The sequence below is a fragment of the Oxyura jamaicensis genome, chromosome 2, assembly GCF_011077185.1.
Source record: "Oxyura jamaicensis isolate SHBP4307 breed ruddy duck chromosome 2, BPBGC_Ojam_1.0, whole genome shotgun sequence".
Classification (NCBI taxonomy): domain Eukaryota; kingdom Metazoa; phylum Chordata; class Aves; order Anseriformes; family Anatidae; genus Oxyura; species Oxyura jamaicensis.
The window spans coordinates 108,484,057-108,504,554 of NC_048894.1; the positions used below are offsets into that span (position 1 = coordinate 108,484,057).

The 20,498-nt window shown below is 42.3% G+C and overlaps 1 protein-coding gene and 1 long non-coding RNA gene across 11 annotated transcripts in view; one reads left to right on the top strand and one right to left on the bottom strand.

The window, feature by feature from the left end:
- LOC118162507 overlaps positions 1–205 on the bottom strand; it is a 1,795-nt gene extending 1,590 nt beyond the window's left edge. Inside the window, exon 1 of the long non-coding RNA XR_004748489.1 lies at positions 167–205. This is a non-coding gene — a long non-coding RNA (uncharacterized LOC118162507). The remainder of the gene's footprint in view (positions 1–166) is intronic.
- Positions 11–20,498, top strand: part of MTCL1 (microtubule crosslinking factor 1) — a 102,950-nt gene continuing 82,462 nt past the window's right edge. For 5 of the 10 annotated variants that reach the window (XM_035318678.1, XM_035318679.1, XM_035318681.1 and 2 more), the window contains exons 1-3: positions 40–172; positions 10,659–10,883; positions 12,376–12,534. In XM_035318678.1, coding sequence (XP_035174569.1) covers positions 10,686–10,883; positions 12,376–12,534 — 357 coding nt within the window. In that variant the 5' untranslated portion in view covers positions 40–172; positions 10,659–10,685. Of the gene's footprint in view, positions 173–10,658; positions 10,884–12,375; positions 12,535–20,498 lie in introns of all 10 variants that reach the window. The other 5 variants (XM_035318684.1, XM_035318686.1, XM_035318687.1 and 2 more) reach the window with 2 other exon arrangements.

Consider the following 20,498-nt stretch of genomic DNA (forward strand, 5'->3'; position numbering starts at 1 on the left):
GCCCGGCACGGCCCGCGGCGCCCCCCCGCTGCCCGGTGCCCGCGGGGAGCCCCCCCCGGGGCCGCAGCCCGGAGCCGGGCGAGCCCCGAGCCGCGGGGAGCCGGCGCGGGCGGCCCCCGAGGAGCTGCAGCGGGAGGTGGAGGAGCTGCGCTCCGAGAACGAGTACCTCAAGGTGGGTGAGCTGCGGGGCTGGGGGGCTGCGGGGCTGGGGGGGGGTGGGGGGGGGGCGCCGGCGGTACCCCGGTGCTGGCAGCCTGGGCTGAGCTGCGGTCGCTGCGGTGGTGGCTGGGCAAAGCCCAAACTCTTCCAAAGCGCCGGGGAGCGAGGGCTTGCTTTCCAGGAACTGCTTTCCTCAATACCGCCCGTTAAAATAAGAAGGAACCGGTTTCCTCATTCGGTACGGAAGCTGTGTCCTCCGGTTCTTCTCTTAGATTTATAACAAGGCTCTGGTTGACTTAAAACAGCACCCGCCACGAAAGGTGCGTCCTCAGACAGCTCTGTGCATGCATCCATCCCCCAAGAGGCAGGAGAGCTAAATTCAGGCGTGCTGTGCTCCGAGCCGGCTTGACCTGCAGAAACCTTTGGTTGGACCTGTCCCTAGAATATGAGCTTTTGGCACAGTGAAGAGGCTACATCCATAAAGAGCTATAAATAAACAAACTCGGATAATCGTGTAACCGCGGGTACTGTGCTGCTTGACTCTGCTGCAGGTGACAACAGTGTTTGTTCCCTGATGTTGCAAACTCCACTTAGTCAAAACAACCACAAAAATCTATGGGAGTTTTGCTCGAATAAGGGCTGGAGCTGGGTGTAACCTTGGGAGAGAGAAGGGTGGCAAAGATGTGAACTGGGCTTGCCTAAGGGTTTTGGCTGAGGGACGAGAAACGATGCTCATCATAGCAAAAGGTTAGCATCAGGGGTGCCGCAAGGTTCTCTGCTGGGTCTGGTGCTGCTTAATGAACTGGAGAAAGGAGTGAGCAATGATACAGCAAAATCTTCAGACGGCATGAAGTTTTTCTTAATCTGAAGTCAAGTCCAGCAAAGACTAGGCAGAACGTGATTGGAGGCTTAACCCAGGTGAATGAGTAAAAAATGAATGCAGAAAATGGGAAATAAATCTTGATATTGGAAATTTGAAGCACTCAGACTGAATGTGCACTTTTCTAGGTTTTAAATGCCTTGTGTTAGCTCTGGAGCATCCTGAGAGACGGAGCAATGCAAATCTCTGCTCAGTGTGAAAGTGCAGGCAAAATATGTTTGATTTCACTGGGACCTGAACAGAGAATAAGAAGGAAAGCATTATAATGTTTTCTAGAGCCATAGCTGTTATGTGGATCAGTGAGTGTACCTGAAATACTGTGGGCACCAGCGGTCATCTAGAAAAGGATAGCACAGAAATAGACCAATAAAAGTGATTGGCAGATATCAGAGCCTTTGTAGCACTCATTTGCTGGAAAACTCTGGGGTGTATCAGGGAAATGTAATAAAAGTCTGTAAAATAATGAGTGACATAGAGAACCTTTATCTAAAGCTTCTGTTTTACTTGACAGCCCAGAAACAAGAGATGTAACGAAATCTGGGTTGGTAACAGGACCTGCTTTCAGGAGTAGGCAAACTGGCATTGCCAGCAGAAGTCTTGGAGGCCAGGAGTGTAGGAGTACCCAGAAAAGCATCTCTTTGGACATCTCTTTGTGTTACAGGATTTCCACAATTGTGCTTACACTTTCACCCAGTATGAAGAATGTGTTAATCCTCCTGTTTCATACTGAAGACAATTTGTAACTGTGGGAAACTGAAAATAGCGTTTGTCTGAATGGCCTAGGACCAATTATCATTAGGGTTTGGCACTGGCAAGTCCTAGAACTTTATTTCACATCAGTTGAAACGTCCATCTCTGTGTGGCTTCAAGTCTTTCACCTTGATGTCTTCATCACCTGTAGTGGTCAGGTCCCAACCCTCCTTTGATTTGGGCTGTAACTTTTTCAGGCCACAAGTATTTCAGACAGCAGCGTAGTAATGCAGGCTGGTTTCTTAGGGATCTAGTTGACTTACAGTGGGCATTTGCTGGTGCCTGGAAAGCCCTGAGCTGGCACTGTGGCTCTTCTGAGGGGAATGATCCGCCTTTTCTCCCTGGCCACCCTGGTGTGTAAAGTCTTGGAAGCGCTCCTCTCCCACATGGGTTGGAATCAGCCCGACAGCTCAGAAGCCATCAGGAGAGTTCCCAAACTTTCTTTTCCTTTCCTAGGGAAACTTATTAAAGCACTTCTCTAGTCTTCTGCAAATTAAAACCACAGCGTTGTGCGAGTTGTTGACGTGTGGGTTTGTTTCTTGTGTTTCTTACAAGGCAGTTCTCTTGTTTGGTGAAGGAGCGAGCTTTGTCTCTTGTTTAACTGGAGGGGGTTAAGGAATAATGGGGAGGCTGTCAGCTGCAAATAGACAAATGATTAGATAAATCCCAGAAGAAAACGCTAATTTCCTGAGCGTGTCCGTATGCTGAATTTTGTAGAGTTCACTCTTTCTTTTCCCTCCCCACATCTGGAATGCAACAGTAAGTGCACATGATTTTAAAGCTTATTCCAGAGAAATTTCTCTTTCACATAGAAAAGACTTTCACATATCTTACACATATCTATAACAGGATATAGAATTTACTTTCTCTGTGTGTATATATATGCACACATTATATACAAAGACTTATTTAATTGTAATGATTACTGGAGATTAAAGGACTTCTAGAAGAAACAAAGTGAAAACAATCGCTTGTCTTTGTTTCTACTCCAGTACTAGAAAGTCTCCCAAAATGCTCTGTGGAAGCCCTGCAGAGCAAGCTGTTGGTGCTCCAGTTGTTTGAGATTTCATATACTGTGAGCTTTATCTCAACCTGATATAAAGTTGCCACCTTATGTATTTCCTGGCACTGTGATTTCGTGCTAGCTGGGGCTTTGGCTCCAGAAGTAGCGGACTGTTTGTAAAGTTAAGCATATACATAAAGCAGCTTGGTATAAGTGTTCACATGGTGCAGTTTCTCTTTTACTACGTCTGTGAAATTTCATTGTTGATTTCAGTTTGAGTTTCTTGCATAACCTTCCCATGTAATGTGCTGAAAGACTATAATATTACAACAGCAGTTAAAAAGGTGCCACTTATTTGTTGAGGTGAAAGAGTGGAATTATGTCATGGTGGCTGCCTCTGTGTAGTCAGAGGTCATTGGTAAATGCTAGTGGAAGGTATAGGTTTAGTTATTGCTGACCAGTCCCCTTTGTAGGAGCAAAATACTGTCCATGGAGAACCATCATGCACTGTGCAAGCACTGGGAAGCTTTGAAAGAGGTTCTCTGTGGTGCAGATCCCTCTAAAGGATCAGGGTTCCTAAGGGAGAGGGACCAAATTTTAGCAATTAAAGATGTTCTTGCTTTATCTTGGCAAAGGTTTGTTTCAGACTGTTTTCATTAAGTAAGCTTGTTACCAGAAACAGCAGTGATACTTGACTTGTGAAATATGAGTCTGACACGTGCTTCTTTTATGAAACTGGTGCTTGCTTTTCTTCACTGAGTGTTTGTGAGTGTCTTGGTAGAAGTTCACATGCCCTAGATGCTACTACTGTGCAGACTAGCACAAAAATATATTCCAAGCTATCTGGGATGTCTTAGATGATCACCTTGTTTATCTTGCTTTGTCTTATTCTTTCTACTTTCATTTTTATCTGTGACACAGGGTGTGTATAAGGGGAATAAAGAGGCCACTCTTGGCACCTTACTGCACTGATATATCTACACAAAGCTCCACAGTGTGTGTGTCATGTAAGGTTATCTTGCATTTCCCAGCTCTCTTGAAACTGTAGGTCCTTGAGTCTGTATGCTTGAGGTGAACTTCACTTGTGTATCTCAAATGATCTTTGCCGAGCAAAAACGATGCAAAGTCACGGGACCAAATATTGCCTTTAGTGAGGGTGACAGGGGTCAGAAAAACTAAGGTTGCCCCCCCTCTGTGTAACAGGCACCTTTTCTCACCTGGTACCTGGTGCACCTGAAGAGAACAGCAGCAATAATCCTGCCCTGGGTGTGCAGCCTCTGTGGTGGGCCGCAGCCCACAGCCAACTGCTGGAGGGAAACATCACCTTGGAGGGGAACAGGGGAAGGGGATGGAGCCTCGTCAGCCCTATCTGCGTCCCCACCAAAGCCCTGTGCTGCTTGGAGGGTGGAGGAGGCGATGTACCAGGTCATAGCTTCCCTCAGCAGCACTCAGGAGGTTTGGTGGTGGTGGTGCACCCGTCAGATGACTGCTCCCAGGGCTTCAAATGCTCCAGCAGAGGAAGCGTGCTGGCGCAGTCACAGGCCCGGTGCTTGAGTGAAACAGAAAAGCTGCCAGACGCTTCTTTCTCTCACATCCTGCACACTTCAAGCAGCCCTGAAGTCAACAGCTGCTCACAACCGTGTGAGTTTTTGGTTCTCATCTTGTTTTACACCTCCGGTGTTCTGCCTTGGGAAGTCGTGCAAGCTTCAGGCAGCACCGGGTCAGTGCAAGGCTATTTTAAAGTAGTTTGGTTTGAGAGCTAAACAATACGATCAGGGGCCCAGGGGCTTTCAGTTCCTTAGCGTATTTTGCAAGAGACAACAATAATGGTTGTTGCTTTCTTCACAACCAAAGCCTTTTAGAGCGTATTTATCCCTGCTGCAGTTCTGCTGAAGTGGGTGAAGTGATAAGGGGGATGTGTTTATTCCTTAGCAGTAACACCGTCTCCTACATAAAGACGGTTTGAGATATTTAAAAGACAAAAACAGAGATTACATAAAATTGCAGTTCATGAATCTCAGATTTTTCAAGGCCTTTCTAGAACTCCTGGAATTGCCAGTACCATAGCGGTTACCCACTGTAATTTCCACCCATCCTTTCTTCCTCCCTCTCCCCACACTTGATTTAACATATTTTAAATGACCTTTTATTTAGAAAAGCTACTGGCATAAGCTATAAATATGACTTCTGGCTAAATTAAACAACACTTAGATTTTTTACATAGACAATTGAATTTCATGCTTTGCTTGCATTTGCTTAAATGCTGTACTTATTGGCTTTGTATGTTTGTTTTTCTACTCCTTGTTTGCAGATGTTACCAAGCTAGTATTTAACTTCTGGGCACTGATGCATTCCTAGTTTGCAGATATTACCATCTAGACGCTGATGTGTTATACTTCAACGGAGCCTCAAAACTTTCAGTTTGTTAGTGTACACAACTGTAAATGCGTAGGAAAGAATTCAGTATCTATAGGTCCTCTGCTGAGGTTTCCTCATCCATACTGAGGTTTCCTCATCCATACTGAGGTTTCTACATCCACTGGGTTTCTTGAATGAAACATCTCCATCATGCAGGTGTTTTAAAGTCATCCAGAGGGTGCAACAATAATGGAGCACATTTGGAGCACCCTTGGAGTGTAGTTCTCTGGGTATTTTATTTCCAAAGGAATACAGCTCTTGTGTGTGCTCCGCAGGCTGTGTGGGTGCAAATAGGAGTTGGTGGGGATGACTGGAAAATTTGCTTTCAAACTTCATTACGGATCTTGGCCAGACTGGCCAGGTAGACACTGCCAGTCAGTTGTGCAAGTTTTCCTGTTCCCTTCACTGGGAATGACTCATGTATGAGTACAGGTTACTCAGTGTAATAGCTGCAAGACCTGACTCCTCTCTCTCTTTTTTTTTTTTTTTTTTTTTAAGAATCCCAAACAAGGCATATTCCTATAATTTACTCTTAATTATACTTTGTTATAAATTAAATCAATATTTAAAAAGTATGACATCAATAAAGGTATTAATGGGATAATGGCTCCTCTTCTGACAGGCAGGTCTTCAATTTGAGCAGTACCGATGTGAAACTACACCATCAGTATGTATTTGGGCTATGCAGCAATGTAAACTGCACACATTCTTTCCCCTTTTAACCAGTTCACCTTGGCTTAGTGCATGGATGTGGCAACAGTGAATCCTAATTCTCTTGCTTTTCCACTGAAATCTAGGGGAATCCCTCAAATGGAGCAGCTCTTTATGCATGTCCCTGCCTCCAGGCAGCTGCCCAGTGACCTCAGATGGGTGATCCCCATTAGACCCCAAACAGCAGGCCTTTAGGAAGTCATCTGAACCGGGTTCATTAAAGCACAAGCAGCCGGACTCAGGAGCACGAGCACAAGCAATTTGGATTTCTACTGCAAATTTAGAAGGAGCTGCCAATTAGAAAGTGGTTTTATTTCCCACACTTTCCGCTTTTCCTTTCTTATGACCAGCATGACATCTGGAAAGAAAAGCAGTTGAGCTTTTTCCTAAACAATGTTCTTTCTTGCAGGACTCTCTGCCTGCTGCTGTTCTTACTGAAGTCAATAACATAATTACCAGTAAATTAAAGGGGATCAAGAGGAGGCTCTCATCCCCTGCAGGAACGTACAGCGAAGTGAAGCTTCTTCTGCCTGCACTTAACCTTGCAACTTCAATTGCCAGTTTGGGATCTTGGAGCAGGTCCTCCCTGTTTAAGGCAGGGTGCAAGCTCTCAGTTTTTTACATGAACAAAGAGGGATGCCTGCTTTCTTACTTGTTTAATTACTCTTAAGTGCCTATTCTGGTCCCTCTCTTCAGTTTTACAAAATTAAAGTCCATGGTATGAAACTCAACACCTCTTGAGAGAAAGAGCTGTAATTCTTGCTCACAATAATAATAGTAATAATAACAATACGTTTTAATGAAGGCAGGGATTGGATTATATAGTCTTTCCAACTGCCTTGCAGTGAAAGCACTTTGTTTTTTCCAGACTCCTGAGTTTGGGATTTCTGAGGTTCTGGTTTGCCTGCATGTGTCTTTGATTGAACAAATGACTGACATGTTTTCCTCCAGAGCGGTGGGGTCACCAGTTTAGTAAGTAGGACCATCACAGTTTCAATTGTAATTTCCACTTCCCTGTGTCTTGTCTCCATGGCTGTTGTGAGGCCTGCAGATCGTCACTTTCAGTGTTTGCTTCCTCTTGGTGGTTTTGAATAAAACTCTTTTCAGCTGGAGTCTCTGGCCAAACATCCTGGCCAGCCTTGCATTTGTGCCTAGGAGGTCCCACCAAGGCAACAGGAAGGACAGCGAGGTGGCTGGAAGATGTCTTCTTTCCCTTCCCTAGCACTTGGGGCAGTTTTTACATGGCCAAGGATGTGAAAAAAATAAAGCAGACTTTAACCGAGCTCCCACTCTTTTCTGTGTACACATCACTTCAGAACAGGACCGTAAGCTGCCCTGGCTTTGTAGGTGCAAGTGTAACAGCTGTGACTTAGTGGATGCTGACACAAGTTTTCACTGTCTATGGCAGAGTCACAAGGACCCACTAAGGAGAATTAGCTGTTGTCAGCTGGGAGCGTCTGCACCCTTGCTGCTGTATCAAGAGCAAGAGTATGTCTTTGCTATAACTAGTAAGGACTATCCCAGTAACCATAGTTGTGTGCTGTCATACAAAATCTGAGTGACCTACTGCTTTCCTGTATTTCAAGAGATGATAAACCTGAACCTGCTCCCATACATGTATTTTTAATATGTGAAAATATCCTCATCTTGCTTCTCAGAAAGACCCAGTCTGACCGTTTTTTATTTTTTCTGCGCTGGCTGGGGAGAACCGGCAGGTACGAGCTTAGGGCAATGCAGCAGTACAGCAGAAGGCAGGCTATCGGCGTGTGCAGCCTGTACAGCCAGTTTTCTGCTCCTTATACGGTCAGACTTGTTTGTTCCCTCGTTGTGTTTGCATGGATGTTGCCGTGTTTTAAAACTCCTCCAAAGGCTGCTGTATTTCAATATACGAGGGCTCAGGGCACATTCTAAATAAAAGTTTTGGGAGTGGGAAAAAAAAGTGTACAAAATAAACTCAATTTAGTAAAAAAAAAAAAAGTGAGGGTAGAACCATGAATGGTTTTAAAATACAGCTTTCTTGATTGTATCCTCAGTTTCAGTTTATCTGCCAAATTACACTGAATAAAAGCAAATTGTATTTATGTAACCAAAGAAAAGCAAACTGTGTATTTATGTAACCAAAACCAGAGGCAAGTGCAAGAAGAAAATCACAGATTTGCAAAGTCAGAGTTGTGCTGGTAAGGGAGATTGAGAAAATGGAAGTTGTACTGGAGGTAAAAGATATGCCTCTCTACTGAAATACAGCTCCTGCCAATGCTTGCAACTTTGGGGGGAATGTCTTTGGTAGGAGGAAAGATATGGATTCGAGTCTGGATTGGAGACAGAGTTACCCTGAAGGCTGTGAGAGATTCCATGCCCACCGAGTGGATTTGAGGCTCTTCAGTTTCAATGGGATGCTTGTTTCAGGGGACTGGGCTGTTTGAAAGGATGACAGATCCACTTTGAAATTTGGTTGTAGTAAATACTTTGCAGACGAATGTAGTGGGTTACTTATCTTTAGAAACTGGCCAGATTTACTAATTCCAGAAACTGATATAGACAAGGAGTAAGTTTAAGAGATCAGCAATAAAATGATAATTACTTTTTGCAGACCACTTAATACACTAAAGCCATTGTTTGTTCCTTGAAGTATAAACATAAGATTGTAAACTCGATCCCATTGATTTGGTGGTAACAGATATTTTCCTTCATCACGGAATTGTGTTGCAAAATTCTCAATTTACAGCCAAATTTTTAATCTAACATTTGAGTTCTGAAGACGCTATTAAAAGATGATTAAGCTTAAATCTAGTTGTACGTGATTCAGTTCCTGAGTCTGCAGACAGCCTTAAGCAATAACTCAGGTCCTGTTCATGCCATAGGGCTGTATTAGCTCTGACAGCTACAGACTGAAGTTTTGGAATCATCTCCCTAGCCAAAACAACTAGCTAATATACTGGTAACACAACAGTGTACTCCTTTTCTCAGGTTCAAAAGCCACTGCTATTCTCTAACCAATTTCTAAAACCTTGCTCATTAGGGAGTCACCTGGGAGCTTCTCATCCACCCAAATGCCCTACTCCTGCAGCTGTCCCAGGGAGATTAGAGGGCACGATGTTCCTTAGCTTTAAACTTAGCTTTAATGCCGCAGAAATCTGAATATAATGAGAATGTATAGGGATATTGTGCGACTGGGAGAAAACCTTTCTCCCAGTCTGTCCTTTCTGAGCTTTTAGGGAGAATTGCACAGAGCTCAGAGTGTTTGTTTTAGAAATAACAAGCCTTGGGCTTACCCAAAATTTGATTGATACTGGCTCAGCTCCGTGAGTTAAAATATCATTGTGTAAATACTCGAGTTTTTGTATGTTGGTGGCATTGTTGTGGGTGTAACACTCCTATTGCAACATAACCATGCCAATGAGGCTAAAGAAGGTGGACATGTCTTCCTTTGGTCAGTTTGTAAAGCTCGAGGGGAGCAAGGTGGATATGGGGAAGAGCAGGGCTGTCCACCCAGTGTGGCCATGGGAGGGGGGAATGGTGGATCTGACCAGTGGGGGGATGTTGGCACCCCACTGTGCTGGCAGAACTGGGCAGGGATGGTCCAGCTTGGAGAGGGCTTTGTCAGCAATGCCAGATCCATAGTTGTGTCTTCTCCTCCTGTGAAATACTCTCCAGCTAATGTATTTCAGGTATTTCAAGTGTCAGCTACAAATCTGAAGTGAGGTGGCAGTGCAGCTAACCCCAGTGCAAGATTTCCTTGAGTCTTATTTACGTTTTCCACAGAAATGTGGTCTTTATAACATCAAATGCAGTTTTAAAAGAAAACATTTTTAAAATGCTGTTTAATTTCAAATATTCTTCTCTTGTTCTTTTCCTTGATTTGTTTTCCCAGCTTAGTAGAGATTTCCTCTCATGCAGTAGTTTAATGGCTTGTACCCCTGAGCCTGGAAGACCTTTATAAGAGTTTTAACCCTGGAGCTTCAGTCGTGCACAGATTAAACAAATGAGAATGATAGAGCTTATCCTGTTCAGCCATAAATCTTTAAATCTGACTTGAGAGAGCATGTGCTGCTCATGGAATAAGGTGGCACTGGGATAGTTCAGGGTGCCCAGGCTATATTCCCACGGGCACAGGTTTTATTTTGTTCTTGTGGTCCCTGTTATTCAAATGTACACACACAATCAAAAACCATTTTCTTCCACACCCAACCCATCTGTCATTCAAAATGTCCACGGTGCTGGGCTCAGGTGGGGCAGCATTTTCATATGGAGCAGTTCAATATTTGGCAGAAAGTTCCAATGTCAAAGAATCATTACAGTTTTAAAGGGACAATTTCATTTTTAGGAATTACTGGTTGTTAAAAATGCACGTCCCACAGAGATCTTGAGGTACTTTGTTAAGTGGGTTTACTGTAATCCAAATAAAGCAAGGAATCAGTTCAGACAGTGGAAAAGTATTACGCACTTTTTATTTTTATTAGAGATGGAAAAAATGAAGGTGTTATCAATTTCAGGAAACAGATAAGCATCTGGTCTGTTTTTAATTATTAAAGCAATTGTAAAAAATGTAACAAGCATTCCTTGGTCCATCATAATTATTCAATGTTGGATAACACTTTTTTTTCCTATGACTTCTGGAGATGCTTGTTGCAATCCGTATCGCTCTATTAGCCTGGTATCCTAGCGAGCATGTTTCCTATTTGCTCCCACGGGTGAGATTTAAAGGTATGATGGAGCACTGTTTTTGACTTTTCACAGGATGAGCTGGATGAACTTCGAGCTGAAATGGAAGAAATGCGCGACAGTTATTTAGAGGAAGATGTTTACCAGCTGCAGGAGCTCCGGCGAGAGCTGGACCGGGCAAATAAGAATTGCCGCATTCTGCAATATCGTCTCAGGAAAGCAGAACAGAAAAGCTTGAAAGTTGCACAAACGGGCCATGTGGACGGAGAGCTCATTAGGAGCTTGGAACAAGATTTAAAGGTAGGTGAGAGATTTATATTCACAGCGAAAGAGAGCAGAGCGGGACTTGGCTCCCTGTAATGGAAGCAAAGGTGACATATGAAACAGGCAGTAGTTCTCAAAATGTCAGGACCAATTTCCTTCTTCTGTGGTGGAAAACAAATGTTCAGCTTATCATCATAAAAAGATGTGTTAGCAAGTAAAAAAACATGTGCTTAGCCTCAAATGAAAGAAATGCCGTCGAGTTAGATTTGTGCACTTGAAAGATTTAAAGGGCTTTGTTTTACTGGCTTTACTCAAAACTTTAGATTTACAAAACTGTATAAACAAAACTTGATATGGTTTTCCCAGTTCATACAGTTTCCTTCCTTTCATTTCTTGCTTAAGTCAAATAACTGAAAAAAACTTGTCAAAGGTGCATTTCTTCTTGCCTAACAAGCTATTCTTTTTCAGTCTCATACAGGAGCAGACTGTTACAGCAGTTTAGGAGGGCAGATAGAGAATAAAAATACTATTCCCATAACTCAAATTCCTGTAAAATCTGTTCATACTGAAACAGTCTTTATATTTTTCAGAAATGTTTCTGTCGAGGCTAAGGCTTGCATAAGCATGATGCTTATCTAGTTTTCCTTGTTATCTTTCTGACTATTGCTATCACGCAACTGTTTTGAAAATATCTTACTGCTGTAATTATTAAGCACCTGGTACTTGAAAATACGAAACATAAAACCTTCTGTAATTGGAATTATTGGTTCCAAGCAGTGGAAATCCACATGATGTATTAAGTGATCAAACCTTTCAAGACGCCAGATGCGATTTTCTCTTTTACTGTATGAAACAAATGATAACCTTATCATAATAAAAATGATACATTATTCAGTAAAAACCTTGTGCGTAAATCCAAGTAAAACAGATACTGAGTTTCTTTGTTTGCTTTGTTTTTGCTGAATTGCTGTAATTCAGTAATTCATCATTTCTTGTGATGAATCACCATTCTGAATGTTTTTGGAGTAAATATTCTTTCCTGTTAGGCTGGACTCAGAAAAACCAAGCTAGCATATATTTCTTTCTTATCACTCTTGCCAAGTTGTGATTGCTGCTAGGGAAGCAAATCTGGGCGAATAAGACTTTTGCCTGGATGTGGCTTTGATCAATGACCTGTCAACTTTACAGCACAATATCTTTTGTTTTATCCATGTGTTTTGCTGGGACTTTGATGTGCTTAGTATCTGCTTAGTATCTGCTTGTTTCCTCCTGCTGTCCATGACATTGCCCTAGCATAATGTGGAGGGAGAGCTGGAGATGTGTAATCAAACACATTTTCATCTTGGATTTCTTTCTTAGAAATGAATATTCATTTTGGTATTTGGAAGGCTTGGAGCCTTTCATCAGCAGTCTCATAACTGAACTGAAAATCTCTTGGCTGTCTCTTGGATGTTTTCTGCTGTAGAAGACATGCTGAAGGTGTTGCTCCTCATGGATCTGCTTCATGTGTTTGTACTTCTCTGACCAGGTAGCCAAAGATGTTTCTGTCAGACTGCACCATGAGCTGGAGAGTGTGGAGGAGAAACGTGTTAAAGCAGAAGATGAGAATGAAGTCCTTCGACAGCAGATCATTGAGGTGGAAGTATCAAAACAGACACTGCAAAATGAGCTGGACAAGTTAAAAGAGGTAAGCAATAATCTGGAAAATCATGCAGAACGGTGTTGATAGGTTGGATGGGAAATTTGGCACACAAGTTTCTTAGACTAATTCTTACATGAAATGCCTGCAGATGCTGCTTGTACAGTTGACTAGAAGCTCTCCTTGCCTTTGTTATGCATCCAAAGTGTGTTGGTACTTTAGAAGCAATAGAGTAGTAGGTAAGCAGTGTTGGGGGTTTTCTCCAGGGCTTCTCACAGGGCTTCTCTCCCATTTTAACCTAGTTCCTCGTGGCCTCATCCTACTGGAGCAAAGCTATCTTTGATTTGAGGCCAGCTATCTCTGACTCTCCTTTACCCAGACTGGGACTTCCACCTATTTTAGAGTCAAATGAAGTGTGCGTGACTCATCCCTCAGAGGTTAGTTCAGATAGGCAAGCCGCCGTTTTGGCTGGTGCTCTTCAGTGGTGACAGTGGGAGCCACCAGCGCATGAGTTAGGCGGCAGGAATGTGGTCTGTAATGTATAAATAACATTTGCACTTCAGGCGCAGAAACGCTGTCTGTAGAGAAAAGGAATCACCGATGGGAGCTAACACGTAGTTGTACTGGGTGAAGCAAAGATCCTTGGAAGCAAGCAAGCTGAGGTGCAGGGGACAATAAAGGAGAGCCAAATACTAAATGTGTCCCAGTCTGCAGCAGTATTTCTGTTCTCTTACCCATACAGCAGATTGGCAGCTCACAGCTTCTGCTCTGTTTTAAACGAGATTGAGATAGAACATTTAAACGTAATGAGGTAAGGCATTTATCCTCTGAGTCCTGGTCAGATTTAGAGAGCTGGTGCAATTATGTGTTATTTTAATCTTTCAAACAATGCTTACAAGTCAACTGGCACAAAGCCTGATTCTGTTTTATAAAGACAACCCCTATTTTATTTCTTTGTGCATTTGAGTTATGAGGATGAAGGAGCCCAGAGCAGGAGTTTTGGAGCATTTTGTACATAATGGATGAGATTATCAGCAGGTGTAAACATCAGTGTTGTTATGATAGTTTAGATTTCTTAGGAGTAATCTAGGAGTGTCCTCTAAGGAAGACACAAAAGAAAGGTCTGGCAGATGTTTTATCTTTTCTTCTTTCTCAATGTTATTAGTGAATGCTGTGCTTAATGGACGTAGTACCATGTTACAGGGTATGCAATATATATTCCACACAAAAATACCGGTACCTGATGTCTTGTTTGATGTTGATTAACTCACAGTCTGATAGATACTGCTTGATGGTCTTTGGGATTAAACCATTCAAGAAACTACATTGTGGTCGTGCATTCTCAAAGTAGCTGTAACCAATCTGAATTTACCCTGCTCCTTAGATTGATGCAGCCAAGCAGAGTGCAGAGGCCCACCTAACTTGTCTACCTGTCCCTCTGCTGCTCTGCAAGTAGGAATGATGTTCTCTTATTTGGGAAGCTGACTTCCCCACCTAAGATGCCTTTGCATCTTTCCTGGTGGAGAGCTAGGAAAGGAGGAGCAGGCAGGTGTGATGATGATATGCACTCATGCCGATCTGGACACACAGTGAGGCATAAGATGTGATAATCCTAAAATATGTATTCTGCTTTTTCATACCACAAGTGGTGTTTTTTTCTGGGAGGCAGAAAAAAAAATCACAAGGTCACTGTGGCTTAGAAGATGGAAGTTTAGATCCTTGGCAGGTCACACAAGGACAGATGAGCCAAAAGTCTGAGGAGCATGATGATAGTTGTGCCAGTGAGTGTGTAGTTGCAAAGTTGTTGCCATTTCTGAAAAATACCCAAAATAAATAAATAAATAAAGCAGAGTTCTTCCCTCAAAACGTGTTCAAATAACTACCAGAAGTGATTGCTCTTTAGAAGCATTTAATGTGTACACAGCTCTAAATGAATATGTTACAGACGTGCCAGTAGGAAAACTAGTTCTTTATATGTCAGGAGAAAAGTGACCCAAAGGCCATATAGCTTCTTCCCATTCCACTCTGCCTGTGCATGTTGTCTATCCAAAGGCTGACACTTTGAAGGGATATCTTTCCTGCTCAGTCCTGGAGCATTGCCCAAGACACAGTTAAGTCTCTGATACAGCATGGTGTCTTCATACGCTCATCTTCTGTAATATCCTTGACTATTCACAGCCTTCTTCTATCTTCTGATCAACAGAAAGATTTTCTCACATCTGAGTTCATGTTCACTGTTTAATTCAGTGAAAAACTTCTCCTTTGTCCTGTTACACAATTCCCTCAGGTACAATTTCTTACTGCAGTGAAATGCATATATGTTGATTATCCTTCATGTATTTTCCATGCTGAAATATCTTTAAGAATTATACACAGCTCTGAAAACACTCTTTCTTTAAAGCAATCTTCATTTGTATTGTAATCTTTTGAGGAATTCCTAAACATTTATGGTGTTCATTGGAGTTACATATTCTTTCATCCTTGCACCTATTTCTATCTTCTATGATACTTTCAACAGGATTTTTAGTCTCCCTCAAAAAAACCCTTCCAGTTTTAACTGGGAAATTAATTTTTGCCTCATCCAGAGCATATATTTTCAAATTGTCGTATTAAGTAGATATGAGATAAGCTTTTCTCTTTAGTCACTAAATAACATTTCTCAGTCTGTCTCAGCTTTGCAATTAATAGAAGCAAAATTACTACAAAGAGGAAGGGTGACAAGAAGTCACCTGCCATGTCCATCACACTGTTCTTATCTCCTGCTCTGCTGCTGTGCTGTAGCTAATGCAATTCTCTTCCCAGCCCCGGACACTTTTGAATTCCTATTTCATGACATGCTTTCATAAGCTTTTGCATAATCTATCAAAAACACATCTAGATTCATTTGTTTTGTTCTGGCATCTGCCAGGTACTTCCTGTCATGAAAATATTCTGGTTTTCATTGATTGTTCCAATAAAGAGCTTCCAGATCACAGGTGAGTTACAGGCTTTTAAGTAAATGCCACCTCTCCTTCTTTTTCCTTTTTCCATAAGCATGCTCCATCCCTCCAGTCTTTTGCAACATTTCCTGTAGATGTGTTTTGAGGTAAAACGTGGATCAGTTAGGGCTTTTGACCGGTAGTTGTGTATTTTATCCAGTTCTGAGGTTTGCCAACTAGATGCCATTCTTATTCTGCTCTAAATGTTTTCATCAGCACCCTGACATTCACTTTGTTTAATCATGCCAGTCTACTTCATTATTTTCAGTCCTCTTAGCCAAAGAGCCATAAGAAGATAGGGTGCTTTCCTTTCCCATAATTATTTTCTCCCCCTCTCCTTTTTTTTTTTTTGTCCACTACGTAGCTCAGCACTCTTGCCCAAAATACTTCTACTGGTTCTTTTGAAGCTATTTCTTCCACTGGGTAATAATATTTCTCTGTATATTTTTTAACTTTACTGATTGTGCCAAGTTGTTCTAATTCCATCTGTTCCCAGTGCTGCAGCACTGTGGTTCATTGATTTTTTTTTTTTCCAAAATTACATTCACCTGCTTTTTCAGTTTCCATTCTTCAACTTTCCTTTTTTATTACCATAGCCTTTTCAGCTGGTTTTGGGCCTCCTTCTGATGCCTTTTTTTGTGGCAGATGCCTATTACTTTCTTCATCAGAGCTTCAGAGTTTTCCTACTGCTGTGAGCACTTCTTTGTAGTACATCCTTCGCAAAATTGGCATGTCCCTGAGAGCTGCTTCTTCTAGGAATCTGCTAGGATCTTCTGTGTCTCACCAAAGCTGCTTCTTCCTTAGAGCTTTAAAAGCAAAGGCAGTGCACCCTCACAACTTGGATAAGCATGCAAATCACTGCCAAGGCTTGCATGCCTTTTTTCTCTTGTTGTCTAGGTTATTAACGTGGACATTTGAGGTAATAGGCAGCCAAAATAGGAATAAAAAAAAAAAAAAAAAAAAAAAAGTTACTCTATCACTGACACAGTACCTCAGAAGCAGCCCTTCAACTGTTGTTTTTTCCTTCCTAGTTTCCTAATTCAGCTCATGAGAAATACTGGTGTGGATTAACAATCTAACTTGATCAACCATCAAGCATTCAGAAAGTGCTTTGTAAAGTTTCCTTTCTTTGGGAAAATGATGAACATTTCAGAAATAAATATATAGAGGGATGCAAAATCATTTTTTTTTTCAGAAGATAGGACAAATCCAAATCAAGGTTGCTTGTGCAACTATAATTAGACATCTTCATGTCTATTCATTAACATGTGGTTTTTAATTGTATCATCAAATATATTTTCTACTGTGTCCCCGTCTCATATGGCTGATGGTCACTGAATGGTTTCTACTCATACGTTAAACAGAAGATAAATTTCCTTGTCCACCAGTGGTTGGTTTTCTAACTCTGAACAAGCAATTTGAAAATATTACCTGAGGAATATATTCTCTATGCACCAGAAGAAGAGGCCACCGTTGCTTTAAAAGCTGCAGTGATTTCCCCCAGTTCAGTGAGCTGAATTACTTTTAAGTTATGTGAACAAATACCTTTACTGCTTAATATCCTATTAATTTGAATAAGGCAATCATTTTTTTAGTGTACACTTAAACTTAGTTTTACCTAAATCTCAGCACAAATAATTTCCTTACTCAAAGGCATATATGCCCATCACCACAATGGCCCCACTAACAACTGTGAGAAAATCCCTGTTCCCTCCCTGCAGCCCCCAAATGAATCCTTCTTAATTGCTCTGTGGTGCAGGTGAAGCTTGACATACAGGAGCTGTGAGGAGAAGGTGCACGTCCTATGGTCAGGGGCTATAAAGCACCAGTGTGAAACCCACAGCAGTTCTCTCCTGAGCAGCTGCAAAGATGCTGAACTTTCTCAAAGGCTCAGCTTTGACAAGGGCTTGTGGATTTTCTTTGAGATGTGAGCATGCTTCACTCAGCAGCTAACCCACCCTAAATGCCACCACCTTGGAGCCAGGAGGGCATCCTTAGGGAATGTCCTCCTTTTAGGGAGGAGGGTGAGTTGGTCTCTTCCTCGCAGCTGCTAAACGTGTATTTTCGTGTGCCCTTTGTCTGGGCTTGGCATCGCGAGCAGGGGAAGAAAAAGGGAGGCACTGCTGGGGGAGCGCTCACTCGCGCTGCTCGGGGACGGGCAGCCCTGCTGGGCAGACAAAGAGAGGGGAGGATTAGGGACGAGGGCAGCAGCTGCAGGAAGATTTGATGTGAGTGAGTGCTATGAAACGGTTTAACAAGAAATGAATGAGAACTGTGTAACTGGGAAGAAAAGGGCATTTATTGCTTTGGGGACAGCCACACCAAGCAGGTGACAAACTCTTTATTGCCACGGCAAGCAGCAGGACCAGAGGGGAGCAGCCTGGAGGTGCTGCTTTCACTCCCACAGGGACCTGTCGCCTTGCTGCCATCTCCCCTGTGATGCTGAGGGTTTCCTGGCCAGCAACTTGCTGAAAACATTTCCAGGCTGTCAGGACTGCTGCGGGCACAAGTGCTGTTCTCCAGGCACAGTCGTTCAGGAAATCACTTCCAGTTGGTGCAGAGGCATTGCTGCAGCTCATGTCTGCTGATGGTTTTACAAAGAAAGGCAGAGGCCAAATGGGAAAGCAAGAAAAAACATTTCCATTAATTTCTGCATGAGAGGAGAGAAGTGAAAATCCACTGGCCTTTAGTAATGTCTCTAACATCTCTCTAGGACACAGACGGAGATGAGAACCAGCACAAGCAGTAAATGGGATTTCCCAGGTTACCCATGGACTTTTCAGGACAATGGCTTCTCCCGAGGCTCTGTGATCCAAGGATCACTTGCTAACGGGATGCTGTCATGCCTGAGCTTACACTCCTCCTCCCCTGCAGCACTTGGTTGTGGAGGCACAGTTTGAGAACCATTGTTTCAAAGTCAAAGCCATTTTTTGTTTAAATACCTGTTCCTCTTAACAGAGTGAAAGGTTGCATTCAGATGCTTGCAAAAATGATAGATATATATGAGATGAAATATCTTTCAGGCATAGTATTTTGAGACAATTTTGCTCCAAAATACATGTGCACTAATCCATTTAACATCACTAGAGGAAGAAAGCATTTTCCTGATAGAAGGATATAGCTCTCTCTCTCTATAATACAGCAAAATAAAATCTGGAGGCTATTTTCTGAAGCTGAGCATGACAGCTGATTTGCATAGCCTTGAACCTGTTAAGTAGGACGTAATACATACAGCATATGTTTAAAGCATAATTATTCCAATCTGAAATCACTTTTGCCTCTTCTCTCTCTGATGTAAACACATAGATATAGTGTGAAGTATACACAGAAGGTAAAGAAATTATTCTTAGCAAAAACATACTTGTTTGCAGAAAATATTGCCCGCATTTTCATTAGCTAGGACTTCATTTGTGTTTACTAAGGTGGTGCATAATGTTCTTCAGTCACTTCTCAAATTAAACTTTCTTACTCATCAGGGTGAAATAGGGCGATACTGTGAAGTATCTGATTTCTCTAGTGTATGGCTCTTCTTAGTTGTCAGTGATTTTAAATGATGGGAATTTGCTGAGAAATGGGGAAAAGATAAGATTTTGCAAGGTACAGATTAAAATAATGTAAAAAGGGCTGAGCAAAACCTCTGTGTTGACTCAGTAGCCCTGCTTGGAAGTTACTGCTTCTGACAGTCCTAAGTAATGAGTTATTCTGAAATAATTAGAGCTAAAACCATTAACTGGTTGAAAGTTTTACTGAAGCACCACTTTGCCTCCAGTCTCTTTTTTTAAAAATAATGAATTGTTACCTAAACAACAGTGGATTATTTATAATCATTTGGCATTTCAGGAGCTGTACAAGTAGTGAAATGCTCTGCTCAGTGTTGATACCCACAAAGAGGGTGGAGGGAAGGTGAAGGAATGGATCTGGTTCAACTCAGGATGAGTAGCAGTCAAGGAAGTAGTCTCTGTGAACAGAAACTTTTTTTTTTTTTTTTTTTTTTTTTCAGAGGAACTATACATCTTCTAATGAACTCTCTTTATTTCTTTTTTGGAAGTCGAAAAAATATATGTAAACAACAACAAAATTTCAAAATGTTTTGTGCCAGCATCTCATGCCAAAATGTTTAGAGCCAGCCCCATGAACGTTATACACACAAACACTGTAGAACTGTCTGCACCTGAATATATGATGTGCCATATAAACTACCACCAGGCTCTATCTAGTCTCTATTTTCTAGCTATCTGTTATTTGACCACACTTGCCAGCAATCATCTGGCACTGCTTCCACATCCTATTATAAAGTTTGAGGTGGGGGGTTTCAAGAGAAAGTAATAGTAATGCTGCTGATCAGACCCAGAGTTTTACATCGTGCAGAAAACCTGCCTTCCACATCTCCACATCACCCCATCATCGCCCTGCTCCCGAGCACCGTGGGTGACCTCACTTGGCCTTTGTATGGGGAAATATCTTGAAGTGCAGCAGGAACAGCGATCTACCACAGCTACGGGACTGAAGAGATAGCTGCTGGAGAGTTACAAGGAACCCGTCTTTGTATAGTAACTAAATATATCTATGCCCCATTAGTCACAATTTTTTCTTAGGATATATCAGAAGGCTATCATTCGCTGAAAGACTGCTACTCTTGCAGTAGCAGAAGCTGGCATGGAGATAACCTCTGCGGAGCTCAGGCTGTGCATCCTTCCCCCATCCTCCACCCGGCTACCAAAAATAATCCTGCTGTGTGTCACATGTGCCTCAGCAGTGACAGTGCAAACAAACTGTAGCCTGTGTGACATCTATATCAAACATTCAGGGGAAAAGTACAGGCTTGTTTTTGATTCTGGCCCTTATTCTATCAACAGCATAATTAATGGTTTTCTTTAGCAAGCCCTTGTAAAAATTAAGTAGCAAATGCACCAGTGCTGTTTCTGGGGGAGGGAAATAAAGCATGGTCTCCTAATTCTAAATCACATTTCAGTGGATGAAGACTATTTGCTTTCCATGCCAAGGTGTGGGCAAGACCTGGTCCCAGGGCAAGCA